This window comes from Camarhynchus parvulus, chromosome 6 (assembly GCF_901933205.1).
Source record: "Camarhynchus parvulus chromosome 6, STF_HiC, whole genome shotgun sequence".
NCBI lineage: Eukaryota > Metazoa > Chordata > Aves > Passeriformes > Thraupidae > Camarhynchus > Camarhynchus parvulus.
Window position 1 is genome coordinate 24781962 of NC_044576.1, and position 12458 is coordinate 24794419.

A 12458-nucleotide genomic window follows, 5' to 3' on the forward strand; every position below is an offset into this window, starting at 1 on the left:
AATCACAACTGAGGAATAACAATAAAGCCTGATTACTCCTTCGGTGCTTTCCCTGACTCCCTCCCTTCTTTCTTATTTCCCTCTTATACTCAAAAAAGCTTTGGTCTGCTCCCTTGTAATAGCAGATGAGTGACACACACTTCCAGCTGGGGGGTAAAAGCAGTAATTCCAGAGCGCTGATGAGATTGCAAGGAGTGGCACAGAGCACTCCAGCACACAGAGAACATACTTCAGGCAGGAACTCTGTGGCCCTACAGCAACAGGAAACTAGAGCTTAAAGGAACACAGTTAGCATTGTAACAAACTGCTACAACCCACTCTGGGCCTTTATGGAGCCAGTGTTGTCTGAGCAGTTGCAAACACACATACACACACATGCAAAGGAATGCAAGAAAAAGTAATAGAAGACAGAATAATATAACATAAAGTAGTAGAATACATAAGAGAGGAGGGTGTTCTGCACCTGGACAAAGACATAATCACCCTGGACGATCAGGGAGTTATGGTCAATGTAGCCTGGAAAGGGTTTGCTGCGAGTGGCTTCACTGCAGTTCTGCATCTTGCAGGTGATGTATTGGGCATCTGAAAGGAAAAGAACAAAAACAATACCCTTGAGATCCTGAGTGCAGATTCTTCCTACTGTCATAAACCTGTTTTGCTGAGGTGGCATTTTTGCTTCCCAGATCCATGTGAAGTGAATTGACACCATCCATTCAACACCATAGAGCCCTTCTTTCCCCTACATCCTTCATAAATCCTTGGTTACTTTCTTCCTTTAATATCCTTCCTTCTTTACCTGCCTCAACTCCCATTATTTCTTTCATTCTGCCCTAGATCAGACGTCAGAGCCATGCATTTTTACCAAGGGGGAACCTTCTGTGATGCACCTCTGTATTTCCTACAGCACTTACACTCTGTAGAGTAATTCAGATCAACTTGGAAAGTACCTCAGACCAGCTCCTGTTCAGGGGTTTTACCTACTTTGCTGTTGACAGCATAAGTAGATGCACTCTGGCGGAACTGGGCAATCATTCCACACTCCCTTGTAACTAGAAATCTTAGCAGTTTCAAATTAAATGGCTAAATACAGCCATCCATCTCATAGCCATGGCAGCCATCTCATCCACTGTTCTTATGTGGGATGTCCCCACCTCCTATTCTGAAGCACTGCAAGGTGCCAATCTCATAATCCGTCACCTGAAGAAAAACAATTTGAATTTCTTCATGGGGACAATTTATCCTAGAATACAGAACCAGATTCTCAGTAATCTGTTTGGACTATTCCAGATTCATTAAGAATTTGCACTTTGTTTTATGACAAACCTGATCCACACAAGGAACCATTTTGGTTTTTTAACATTCGTACTTACATGACAGAAACACTACATTGCATTTAATGTTAGAAGTACTTCTAATAATTTTCCTTGGAGAGACACAGCCCCTTCTTTGATATAATTACCACCTTGAGATCAGAGAAAGAGCATTTTACACTGAAATAGAAATGGCTGGAATTTTACCATCTTGTATTTAATCTTGGTTTTAATTAAAATCTATCATTTGACATTTCTTTCCTTGCTTCTAAGGGCTGTTGACTTCTGCTGGAAACAGACATGCAGGGTAACGAACATTCAGGGAAGTTCAATGAAGGATTATTTTTTTTCTCCGTCATTTGCAGGGTTCTTGGAATATATAAAGTGCAATGTATTATTAGTTGCTGCTGTTTATAACATTTTATGCTTTCGCAGCTCACTGCAAAACATTAATGAGCACAGCCTGGGCAGCATGATCAAAATGTATTTCCCTTCAGAGGGACCTGATTTTCTCCACATTAGCCACGAGAGGGCAGGGAACGACATAATTCCCAGCCCGTTCATTCCTGTGAGCTCAGGGAAGTTCCCTTTCAGAGCCTTTAAGCCCTCCTCTGCTCCTCTGCAGCCAGGAAAAAGGGGACAGGGGGGTCACAGTCTCTCCACCACCCAACAGTGCTGTACAGCCACCATGTCCCCTCCTTGTCCCAAGAGTGCTGAAAGGTCACAATAAGGTCTCCTTCTCTTCTCCAGGCTGAGCAAGCCCAGCTGTGTCAGCATTCACATGCAGATGTGTTTCAGCCCTTGATCATCTTTGTGGCCTCCTCTGCACTTGCTCCAACAGGTCCACAGCTCTCCTGGGCTGAGGGCTCCAGAGCTGGACACAGAACTCCAGGAGGGGTCTCCCACTCAGCCACAACAAAGCTCCTGAGTGAAATATATGCCAATCCTGAGCTTCAGCAAAGCAGCCTCAGTTGAAATGGTCCTACTGCCTCCTAAGCTGTTAAAAAGTCTGGGGGATAAAGGAATCCCCTCCACAAGAGATTTTAAAGAGCAAGCCAGGTTGACATCCATTATAGGAGACTGAGGTTTTTTGCATCCTGCTTTAATGGAGGAATGGGGACTATCCCTATTTCTGCTGTGACCACAGGAGTCTGTGCAGCAGTGATTGTATCATTGATGAAGATTTACTAAGGCAATTCCTGTGAACTTTTACAGTGCAATTCTCCATGGCTTCGATTCTAAAATGCCAGTAATAACTACTAAAGGGCAGAGCACTGAAATTGCTTAAGCTAATCTCCCAAACAGCCAAACACTGAGATGTGAACAACAGGAAAAGCTCCTTTTGCTACAGGAGACAGAAAGAAGGAGAAGTAGGCTTCTTGCAGTGCCTGGTTCTCACTTTTTTCCCTAGGGGAAGATTTTCTGTGTTCACATTAACTCAAGGATTTTTTCCATTTCATTCTCACGGACATTTCATGTGACTTCATTGGCAGAGGTTTGTAATTTAGCATTAATTAATGTCAATTAATGTATTCAGTTGCTAAGCTCTGGAATTAATTTCATTAGTTTTCTCGCACAGATGTTTTCCCTGCCATAGGTAATTAGGACATTATGCTTTTCATTTCCAGAACCCTCACCTCCAACAACAGCTGCTGTTCTTAATATACAACAACAAAGTCACACTGTGCCTGGAGAGAAGAACATAGCAACTCCCAGCTCTTACACCCCCAGATGCATTCATTTTTGACAGGTTTAGACACCCAGAGTAGGAATCTTCTCAGGGAACAGCAGCTATTTCTAAAGAGGAAGCAAGAAGAGTCACAGAACACAGCTGAGGAGACATCTTGTAAGGGAAATCTCTGACAAAATTAATCTGTTTCAGTAGTGAAAGTGAATTGCAAAAGCTAGCACAGAAAATGCTAAGAGCCAGGAGGACCCTGTGTCATGAAATATTTTAGTTTTTTCCATTTATCTTGAGCACCATGCTCGTATGTTCTCAATGCAAATGGATCCAACCTGTCCCAGAGACATTTCTTGGCTTGCTGGTGGAGAAGGAAAGTTATTGGTGGTTACTGGAGGCTGGTTGGCCTCTGCAAAAGTAAACAGGAGAGTTTTAGATCCCTTCCTAAAGCAGTGGGACTTTCTTCAGGATATTTTGTTGACAAGTGCTTTTTTTGGATTACACATCAAACCCTGACATCCACTGCTTCCTACTGTAAGCTTGCAGTTATGTCTTCTCAAAACCTTATTAGATCACAGGGAGAGTCAGAGAAAATGGTCCCTCTACTCTGCAAATGCATAATTTATATTTTTCTTGTCTTTACTTCACTGAGGAATGTGTCTTGTCAATTAATCCACTGGGGACAAATCAGGAGTTTTATACAATGTAGTAAGTGATCTGTTTTTCCCACAGATTTTCTGTGGAGCATTCCAGCTCATTACTGAGCAACTCAGACATTAGGGACAGTTTCTGCTTTTGAAGCATGACTGGCATCCTGTAACTAATGACCCATAAGAACATGGTAGTGACATATGTCACTGAAAGACCCAGGCCTGTAACCCCTCTCCCTCAGTGACCAATAAAACAAGTCTAGGTTGCCTTAGCAGGGCAGGTACATCTTCAGCATTCACAACCTCCCACGGCAATGAATTCCACAGTTTAAATAAATGTTCTCCCATACTTTAATATTTTTTATTTTTTGAGAAACACATGAAATGACTGTTTCTTATCCATTTCCATCTGGTCTGAATGTTGATTTGTGAAACATGCATGGTATGGGAATATGCTTACAACTCTCCAGGACTCAGCGACTGCAAAGCAATTAACCAGTAATGAAGATCAGTGAAACGAAACCATCCCATTTACTAACTACTCACAAATCTGGTTTTATCCTGCTGCTACTCTTTCTTCATTGCATGTCAGCATCAAAAATCCCTCTTTACATAGGGAAGTATATCCTCCACCATTTTTGGCATAAAACTATGATGAGAGAAACTAACAGATGTCCTTCTCCAGGACAAATACTAATCATGATCAGGAAAAAGACTAATCACAATCAGGAAAAGAAAAAAAAAATCACTGCACAGGTTTAGGGCACTACAGGAATTAATTCACCACTGTAGCTATGTTAGGAAAAGACTGCCAGGCTAGGCTGCCTACTCATTTTTTCCACAACAGTGATTGTTTTATTCTTCCCAGCAATTTCCTGTGAAAACAGAAATTAAAGTACTAGTGCAACTTTGTGATTGAGGCACTTTTGGCCAGATGCTCAGTCGCTGTGGATCAGCAAGCAGAACATGTCTGCTGGCCCCAGGTGAGACTTTGGTCTTAACCTGCATCACAGCAGCACCTAAATTATCTTTCAGTAGGGAAAGCTGCTATGTAAATCAGGACAGCAGAAGAAAAGCAAAGGAAACAAAACTACTTTTTAAATATCAGGAGCTCTCTAAATCTTTGCCAGCACATTAGAAAACCCCTTAGTTTCTTTCATCCACACTTTAAAAATTTTTAAAAACTTTAAATAAATTGGTCTCTTATCTACAAAAGCAAAGGCATGGCTCATAAATGTAATAGTTGTTTCACTTTCTATAGAAACTGTCATTTAGACATCCCCTGAGTCAGTTTTGCCATTCTCTGGAGGGCCAGTGGGTACCCAGTTAGTCTCCAAATGTCTTGTAGGAATCCATCTTTCTAATTTGCACTAACAGTCTGGATTTCTCAGTAGGCACTACCTGAATAAAAATTACTTCCCATTTGATTAGCTTCAATCAGGCCTTACTGGGATAACCCTACCAAGCTCAAATCAGATAAGATTGTTAATTTTAGGATCTTGTGTATTCTTCACAAACCTGAACCCCCATGTGTCATTAAGTTTATGCCTTCTGAAAGCACTTTAGGTTGCATTTGAGCAAACCTAGATTTAACTTGCACCATCACCCTGCCCGCTGGTTGTGGTGGTGAATGCAACAAAGAGAAGCTTATAGTATGATTAAGAACCAGAGGGGATTAATTGTCTTGCTGGGGTGTTGCCCTGAAGCCAGACCAAAAAAAAAAGAAAAAAAAAATCACAATTCCTGCTGACTTTGTTGGCTTGCCTTTGATCCTGTTCCAAAATCAAAGCGAAACACCAGGGACACCCAAGCGTACAAATGGAAATGTGAGATAACATTCACATAAACTTCTTCCAACCAGAAAAATCAGTTTTACCACCATGCTCTCAGCCCCAGATTGATATGGATTGGGCCTGAAGCCTTTGAAAAACAAACAATAGCATCACATTCCACAAGATGAAAATTTGCATGGTGCTCTCCAAAACTTACATAACAGGATGAAAACCATAAAAGGCGGCGATTAGCCCTGCAAGTCTGTCTCCACCAATAGAAATAAATTGAGCAGGCTGTACTCAGCTTGTTCATCATTACCTGCAGTGTGTTCAGGAGTCCACATTTCTTCCGGATCCCAAGAGGGAAAAAAAAAGAAAAAAGCGGGGAGAACACACACTCAAGAACAAGATTGCTAGCCAGATCCTCAGCAGGTGTAAATCAATGCCACTGAAGTTGTACTGATTTATGCCTGCTGAGGAACTCTTGTTTTGGTCCTTGCAAACATTTTACATTATGTACATAAGCACAATAAATTAAGTGCACAGACAGACCATAATCAGAGAGCAGAGATGGAGAGTTACTGGTGTTCTAGCAAGGAGGGCCCAGTACTATGGTTGTTCTCTGCCCACTGGGAGATAAATGTCCCTCAAATGCATCACCAGAATACAGCTCCCTAAACATCACATGTGGTACTTCATCTCAATGACCTCAAGTTTTTAATGACTTCTAACAGCAGTGTTTTGTGCTGAAATAGACACTGTCCTGTTAGAATATTTCCTTTTAGCATGTCCCAAGAAATAGAAAGCCTCATGTTCCCAGCCTTGCTGCCACATCAAGTAAGTGAAGTTGAGGGGAGAAATAATAATCATAGATCACAAATTACAAGAAATAGAGATAATGCATTCTTTCACAGTCACTAATCCTACATATCTTGAAATGAAAAGACCTTTAAAACTTTATGGTTTCTATCGCAACTATCAAAATTCATATTCCAAAAAGTTCTCTTTCAAGTTAAATTTCCTAAGTTAAAAACCAGAATACCTTACAATTAAATTTTCAGATATTTTTTAATTTTCCAATGACAAAATGCACATTTTAAGTGGCACCACTGCATTTGAGGGTACAATTCAAGGGGGAACTTTATCATTTAAAAAATAAGTAACTGAAGGCATTATTAATACTTCTGTACTGCAAATGGTAAAAACCTTCCTGTTATGTTGCAGGAAAACTGCTATTTACTGAGGAAACAATATGGAATTAAAATGACTGGATCTCTAGCAGCTGGGCATTCACTGTGATGCCTGCCTGAGGCAATCCAATGTTGTGGAAAAGAAATCCATAGAGAAAGATCTGCAAAGGCAGTGGAACTCAAAGATAAACCTTAAGAAAGCCTGGATGGGAGGAGAAAAGGCCAGCAGGGGGCTGAGTGTGCCTGAGAGAATTTACAGCCAATTAGGAAAATATTTTGGAGTTGCAGGTAAAGGAGGCTCCTGGAATAGGAAAAAAGGAAAAAACAAAAAACACCTCAAGAGGCAAAGCAGGGAGGGAAAGGAGCTGATGAAAGTGAAGGACAATGACAGGACATGCAGTAACAGTGAAGAGCACACTCAGACTGGTCATTAAAAGGTTTCTAATTGGGTATTTTCAAAGGTAGTACCTAAGGCAGAGTATCCCAGGTCTGCTAAAACTGTGAAGCTATGAACAAGGTAATGCTATGTACTGTGTGAACAAACAGCAGCTAGACTTCGTGACCCAGGAACTTCTCTTCAGTGTCATGTTCCCATCAATAAAAACCATGTAAGAAGAAATAAAAGTGTTGTGTGTAGTAACTCAAGTTACCGCTTATCACCTATTCCTCCTTACCATGTCCTCAGCTCCTTTCACAGCCTGGTTTACCCAACATTTTGCCTTGCTGGAAAGGCTTCTCTTCTGACAGACCTAAATTGGAACAGCCAAATTCCGTGTACTACACGAGTGAATCACTAAAAAAAGTGAGATTTCTACTGTTGTATTGTATGGTTACAAGAATGTGAGGAGAGCCCAGAATACCACAATATTTGGAAGCTGATGTACTTACGGCCATCCACTGTCCTTGCCTCCAGGTGCACAAGGTCAGGCTCTCTTCCATTCCCCATCATAGACCTGTAAAAGGCAGATTGAGACAAGGGCATTAAAATCAACCTACACCATGAATGGCTGAGATATTGCTTTCAAAGGAGATCCTGTTTAGCTGGACATAAAATCATACTCACAAATAAGAAGTGATAACTTTGAAAGAATTTTGGAGTTTTCCCTAAAATGAACTTGAATATTTGAAAGAAATTCTACTATTTTATCTAATAAATGCCATTGCACTTAATGAGTTCTTTATTTCTAACCCCTTCACTTCTTTCCACCTGGAGACCCATTCCTGTTCTTGTTGGCATATGAAATGTTGATGTTTCTCCTTGTTTGGTCAGAAGGATGCATTTCAGTTCAGGGTGGAATACAGAAGACTCTAATTGATGGGATAATAGTATTTGCCAGCATACTAATTATAGCTGTTCCTTTATATTCGACATTTTATGCACATTTGCTTAATTGACACTCTTAATGATCAATGTTCCCTCATTAATTAAGAAGTTTTAAAACCTCATTTTATCCTGAGACATTTTATCACTTCTGATCTAATAAAAACAGTATTCCATTAATAAAAGTGTCACATTGAAAATCACTGTTTGTTCCCTCTGAATTAACAAGTAACAAAGTAAAGACATTGAGCACTGCAAATAAGGAGGAGTTTATGGAATTAAACTTCACTTCCATTGTTGAGGTTCCCCTGGACTGGCACTGGTGGCCTCATCAATTCCCTGGAAGATTCCAAATGAACAGTGGTTGGATGGACAGCCTGAATGATGCATGACTGCTCTATGTGCCAATGCCACTGTACAGCTGCCTCAGCAGCATCTCTGACAATCTGCCTTGTTTCTGGTCTTGATCCTATCCCCCAAGTCACAATCTTGGATTAAAGCTGAGGGCTAAACAACCAGTTTCTTGTCAGTTGCCTGACCTCCTAGTTAATAGAAGCATGAGGGAAGACACACATTCATTTCCAGTGATAGAAAAATTAGATGTTCTCTTCAAACCCTCATTATTTTTCAGGAAATCAGAAGAGAGATTCAAACAGTGATTTAGACCTTAATTCAGTTCCCACTGACTGCAATCAGAGGCACCTCCAGTACTTAATCATCATGTGCATTAACTAATAACTATTATAAAAATGTTAACAAGACTGTGTCCTGATTAATCCTTACCTTTGCTTGACAAAATATATAGCAATTCACTAGCTGGAAAAGGTTTTGTTCTCCTTTGTTGGGAACTGAAGTTCAGAAAATACTCTGAACCAGCATTGCTTTTACCTCTTCTCCATTTTTAATAAAGTTTATGGCAAGGTGTTATTTCCTTAAACATCCAACTTCCACTTAAAATCTCTGCTTCCTGATAACTGACACCAAGTGAGGGAGGAAGGAAGCACTTTCCTTGGGCATTTTTGTTATGCCTGCTATGATCAGCAGATTTAGGGCCAAAATGTGGGGCCTGCTCATTACAATTCAGTTCAAGACAGAGAGATGCCAGTGACAAACGGCTCTAAAAAACTGCACAGGGACAAAGCTAGCATAACTCCTTTTTCTTTTTGTTTATTTAGGTGGGATTTAAATACTGGAACTGGGATATTGGAATAGCCCACCTGGAACTGGGCTATTGCAGAAGACAGTACAGCTTTGTCAGTCCATTCCTCCTCCTGACCTCACACACCTCCAGGGGATGTGAACTCTCCAAAGAAACAAGGAACAGATTCCCCAAATTTGAGTATTTTGCCTCTTAAGAGTGCAACAATGGTGCTCATCCAGCAAAGCACATGAGTCTACACTCAGGTGTTATGTGAATTTCCTCCTCACAGTGTTATTCTAACCCCAAGAGAAACACCTTTTGCATCTTCTCAGGCAAAGACAGCCAATTTTATGAGCCATAATTTACATCAAACTTTTAGGTGCCTTAAGACCAGCATATAAAGATCTGGACCCCTCAAGCCCTGAAAGTATTCACCTGCAGATTACTTAGTCTCAGCCAGTATTGGGACTGTAGGAGCTTCAGTTCAAGGTAGAATTAAGCCATCAGTTGTCCCAAGGGGGTACAGAACAAGGCCAGCTGAAACACAGCTGGTGACAAACCTCCAGGACTTCCTTTCTTCTGATGTCTCCTAGCCCCTGTGACATAGGAATGTGATGACGAAGATGAAAAGTAAGGTCCAGAGGAGGAAATTCCTAAAGTCAAATAGGACATCTGAGATACAGTCAAGAGCCATATCCATGAGTTCCTATCTGCCAGATCTTTCTCCCTACATTAGAAAATTCTCATTTCATTGCTTTGATATACAACTGACTTCATTTGTAACAGCACAAGGTCATGGTCAGGCCCATAATATTAAATGCCAACATGAAAAATCAGTTGTAAAGAACAAGCAAAATACAAATACACATCTGCTCAAATCATTATTAACTGTACAGAGCTGACAGCCAGAAACATATCATTTCCATGTGGATTCTGCTGAGAGCTCACTGACCAGCATTTTTGTGATGTCACTTTTTTTGGATCATGCTGTCTTGTTCCATGGTAGCCCTAGGATATTTCTTTATACATCTCTCCATACCACCTGAAAAGCCACATAAAGTAATATTCATCTTACCCAGTTGTACATCACAGATACTTAACTCTGAACTAATCACACTCAGCTCTCTTTGCAGGCAGAGAGAGGAAACAGGCAGTTTTTCACTCTGGATCAGCTGAACAGTGTTAGATATGACTTTGTGAGAATTTATCCTAGAAAGGCCTGTTTCTCTGCATTGAATTTAAAATGTCTGGACACCCACACTACAGACACCCACATGTGATCACATAAAGGTCCCAAAGTAGGAAACACAACAGACCTGAAATACGTTTATTATCTAATTTTAAAATCACAAATTACAGATAAGATATGGATTGCAATTTAAGGGGTAATTGAATGTCCTGAGCAGTCCTCTTTCTGAGAAATGTTTTATATAGCTTACATCAGCCTTATTATTTACTCTACATATAAAAGCCTTGGAGACATTCAGAAACATTGACCACAGTGAGCATATACAGCAGATAAATATTTTGCTTAAATATAAATATTCAATAAATATTTAATAATATAAATATAAATATTGGTTGTACAGCCCCTGAGAACAGGCTTTCTCTAGGAAGACAGACATATCCTTTCACATCCATAGGACAATCTGTTCCTAAAGCATCTACTGGAAAAAAGGTGTTAGGAACTGTAGGATGTATATCAGACTTCTTGAATTTTCAGTATGTCAACCAAATCAATCACAACGCTACCAAGCATCCAGCTATTCTATCAGTGGGTTTTCTTGTCTCCTTCATGGCTGGGGGGAAAAAACCAAAAGCATTATCCTTAGAAGCTGAGAAAGTCAATGTACTTCTACAAGACTGAGTATTAAGTAACAGTTTTAAACCCATGGTGTCAATATGAAAAAGAACGAATAACCGATTACAAAGAAATTCCATTTCTGACCAGACTGGAAGGTTCTTAAACCAAAGCTTGAATGATCAAAAAAAAAAAAAACAAGCTTCACATGTAGAAGAAGGAAACTACATGCTGGATGGGCCCAAGAGAGCACCAAAGCCTCCAACTCAGTGTTTGTAACTTAATGTAAGTGCCCACTGTACCTCATTATCTTGTGTACACATGGTCAATGCAACATGGGCAATGCATTGCCTCCCAAGGTAGACAAGGAACAGTGCTGTGTGCTCAACAGCTGATAAACCAAGCACCCTACAAAGAACAGAGGCACAAATCAACAACATTCTGGGACCCACTCTGCTACTGACTTCTCTCAGAAATCTCTCTAAAAATAAACAATAGTCCCAAATTTGCCATTCATTATTCTGAGCAACTTCTGTTCCCTATGCTGGCAGTGCTTTCTTCTCATATTTCTCAAATCCATTCTTCCCTTTCAGCATCTTCTCTCAAAGTACAAACACTCATATAACCACAAACTTTTCTTCTTGCCTCAGTCTATGTTTTCACTTTGTGGTAAAATGCCAGCATGTCCTTTGTCCGTCCCTTTAATCTCAGGCTTTCTGTAATACTCCCAGAAACTTAAGGACACCAGGGATATCCTTGCAACGCTTTCTGTTGAATGGTGCCTATTGTATTTTTCTGATTAACTTTAAGTGTTTTGTTGGCATAATTGTCTGGATGTTTTGAAAAAAGAAAAAGGAAAAGAAAAAGGAAAAAAATCTTTTGGGAAAAGGAGGATTTAGAAAAGCCAAAGAGAGTGCAAGGCAGTGACCCCACTGCCTTTACACTGAAGATGCTTACATTTTGAAAAATTTAGGACCCCCACGGTCCTATTACAAAGTTGCTTGCTAAAATTTTAATCACTATCAAGCCTGCTAAGTAGTTATCGGCACTTGAGAGCCTCACAAATCGATAGCGCTGGCTGCAGCACAGTAATTGCTCTGAATGCAGATTCCACATCCACCGTGAGAAGCAGCACAGGGAAAAGACCCCAAATCATCCCCTGATTTGGAACTAGGCTGAACTAAACAAAAGCAGCCTGGCACTACCCATTGCACAGTAAATGCTAGCTGGCATATTTCTGTAGTGACCAACCCTTTGCCATCTTCTCTGTCTGAAACATTTCTAAAACCTTGGCTTCCTTGGCCGGTCAGCTCCTCTGAGCCAAGAAAATTCAATAGAGACCCTGTTATCCTGGGGTTTCCACCTCTTCTATCTTTTTTCACTTCTAGGGACAAAAGCAATTGTTTATGGATGCTGGGAACTGATGAGGCTTGCAATGCAGTCAGACCACTCAGAACTGCAAAAGGCATCATTGTGAAGAAAGCAAAAGCTTCTACTTGCTGCACCTAATTTCAAACTACCATTATTTCATAAACAATGCACTCCAAACACCAGACAATAAGGGCTGCATCTCAAGGATTTGTGCATTCTGT

General features: G+C 40.4%; 1 protein-coding gene across 2 annotated transcripts in view; it reads right to left on the reverse strand.

Annotated features, from left to right (window-relative positions):
• The window catches only part of SORCS1 (sortilin related VPS10 domain containing receptor 1), a 255913-nt gene that overhangs the window by 67575 nt on the left and 175880 nt on the right, over positions 1-12458 (reverse strand). For both annotated transcript variants that reach the window (XM_030950888.1, XM_030950889.1), the window contains exons 6-7: positions 7492-7556; positions 464-582 (exon numbers count right to left, since the gene is read on the reverse strand). In XM_030950888.1, the coding sequence (XP_030806748.1) occupies positions 464-582; positions 7492-7556 (184 nt within the window). The remainder of the gene's footprint in view (positions 1-463; positions 583-7491; positions 7557-12458) is intronic.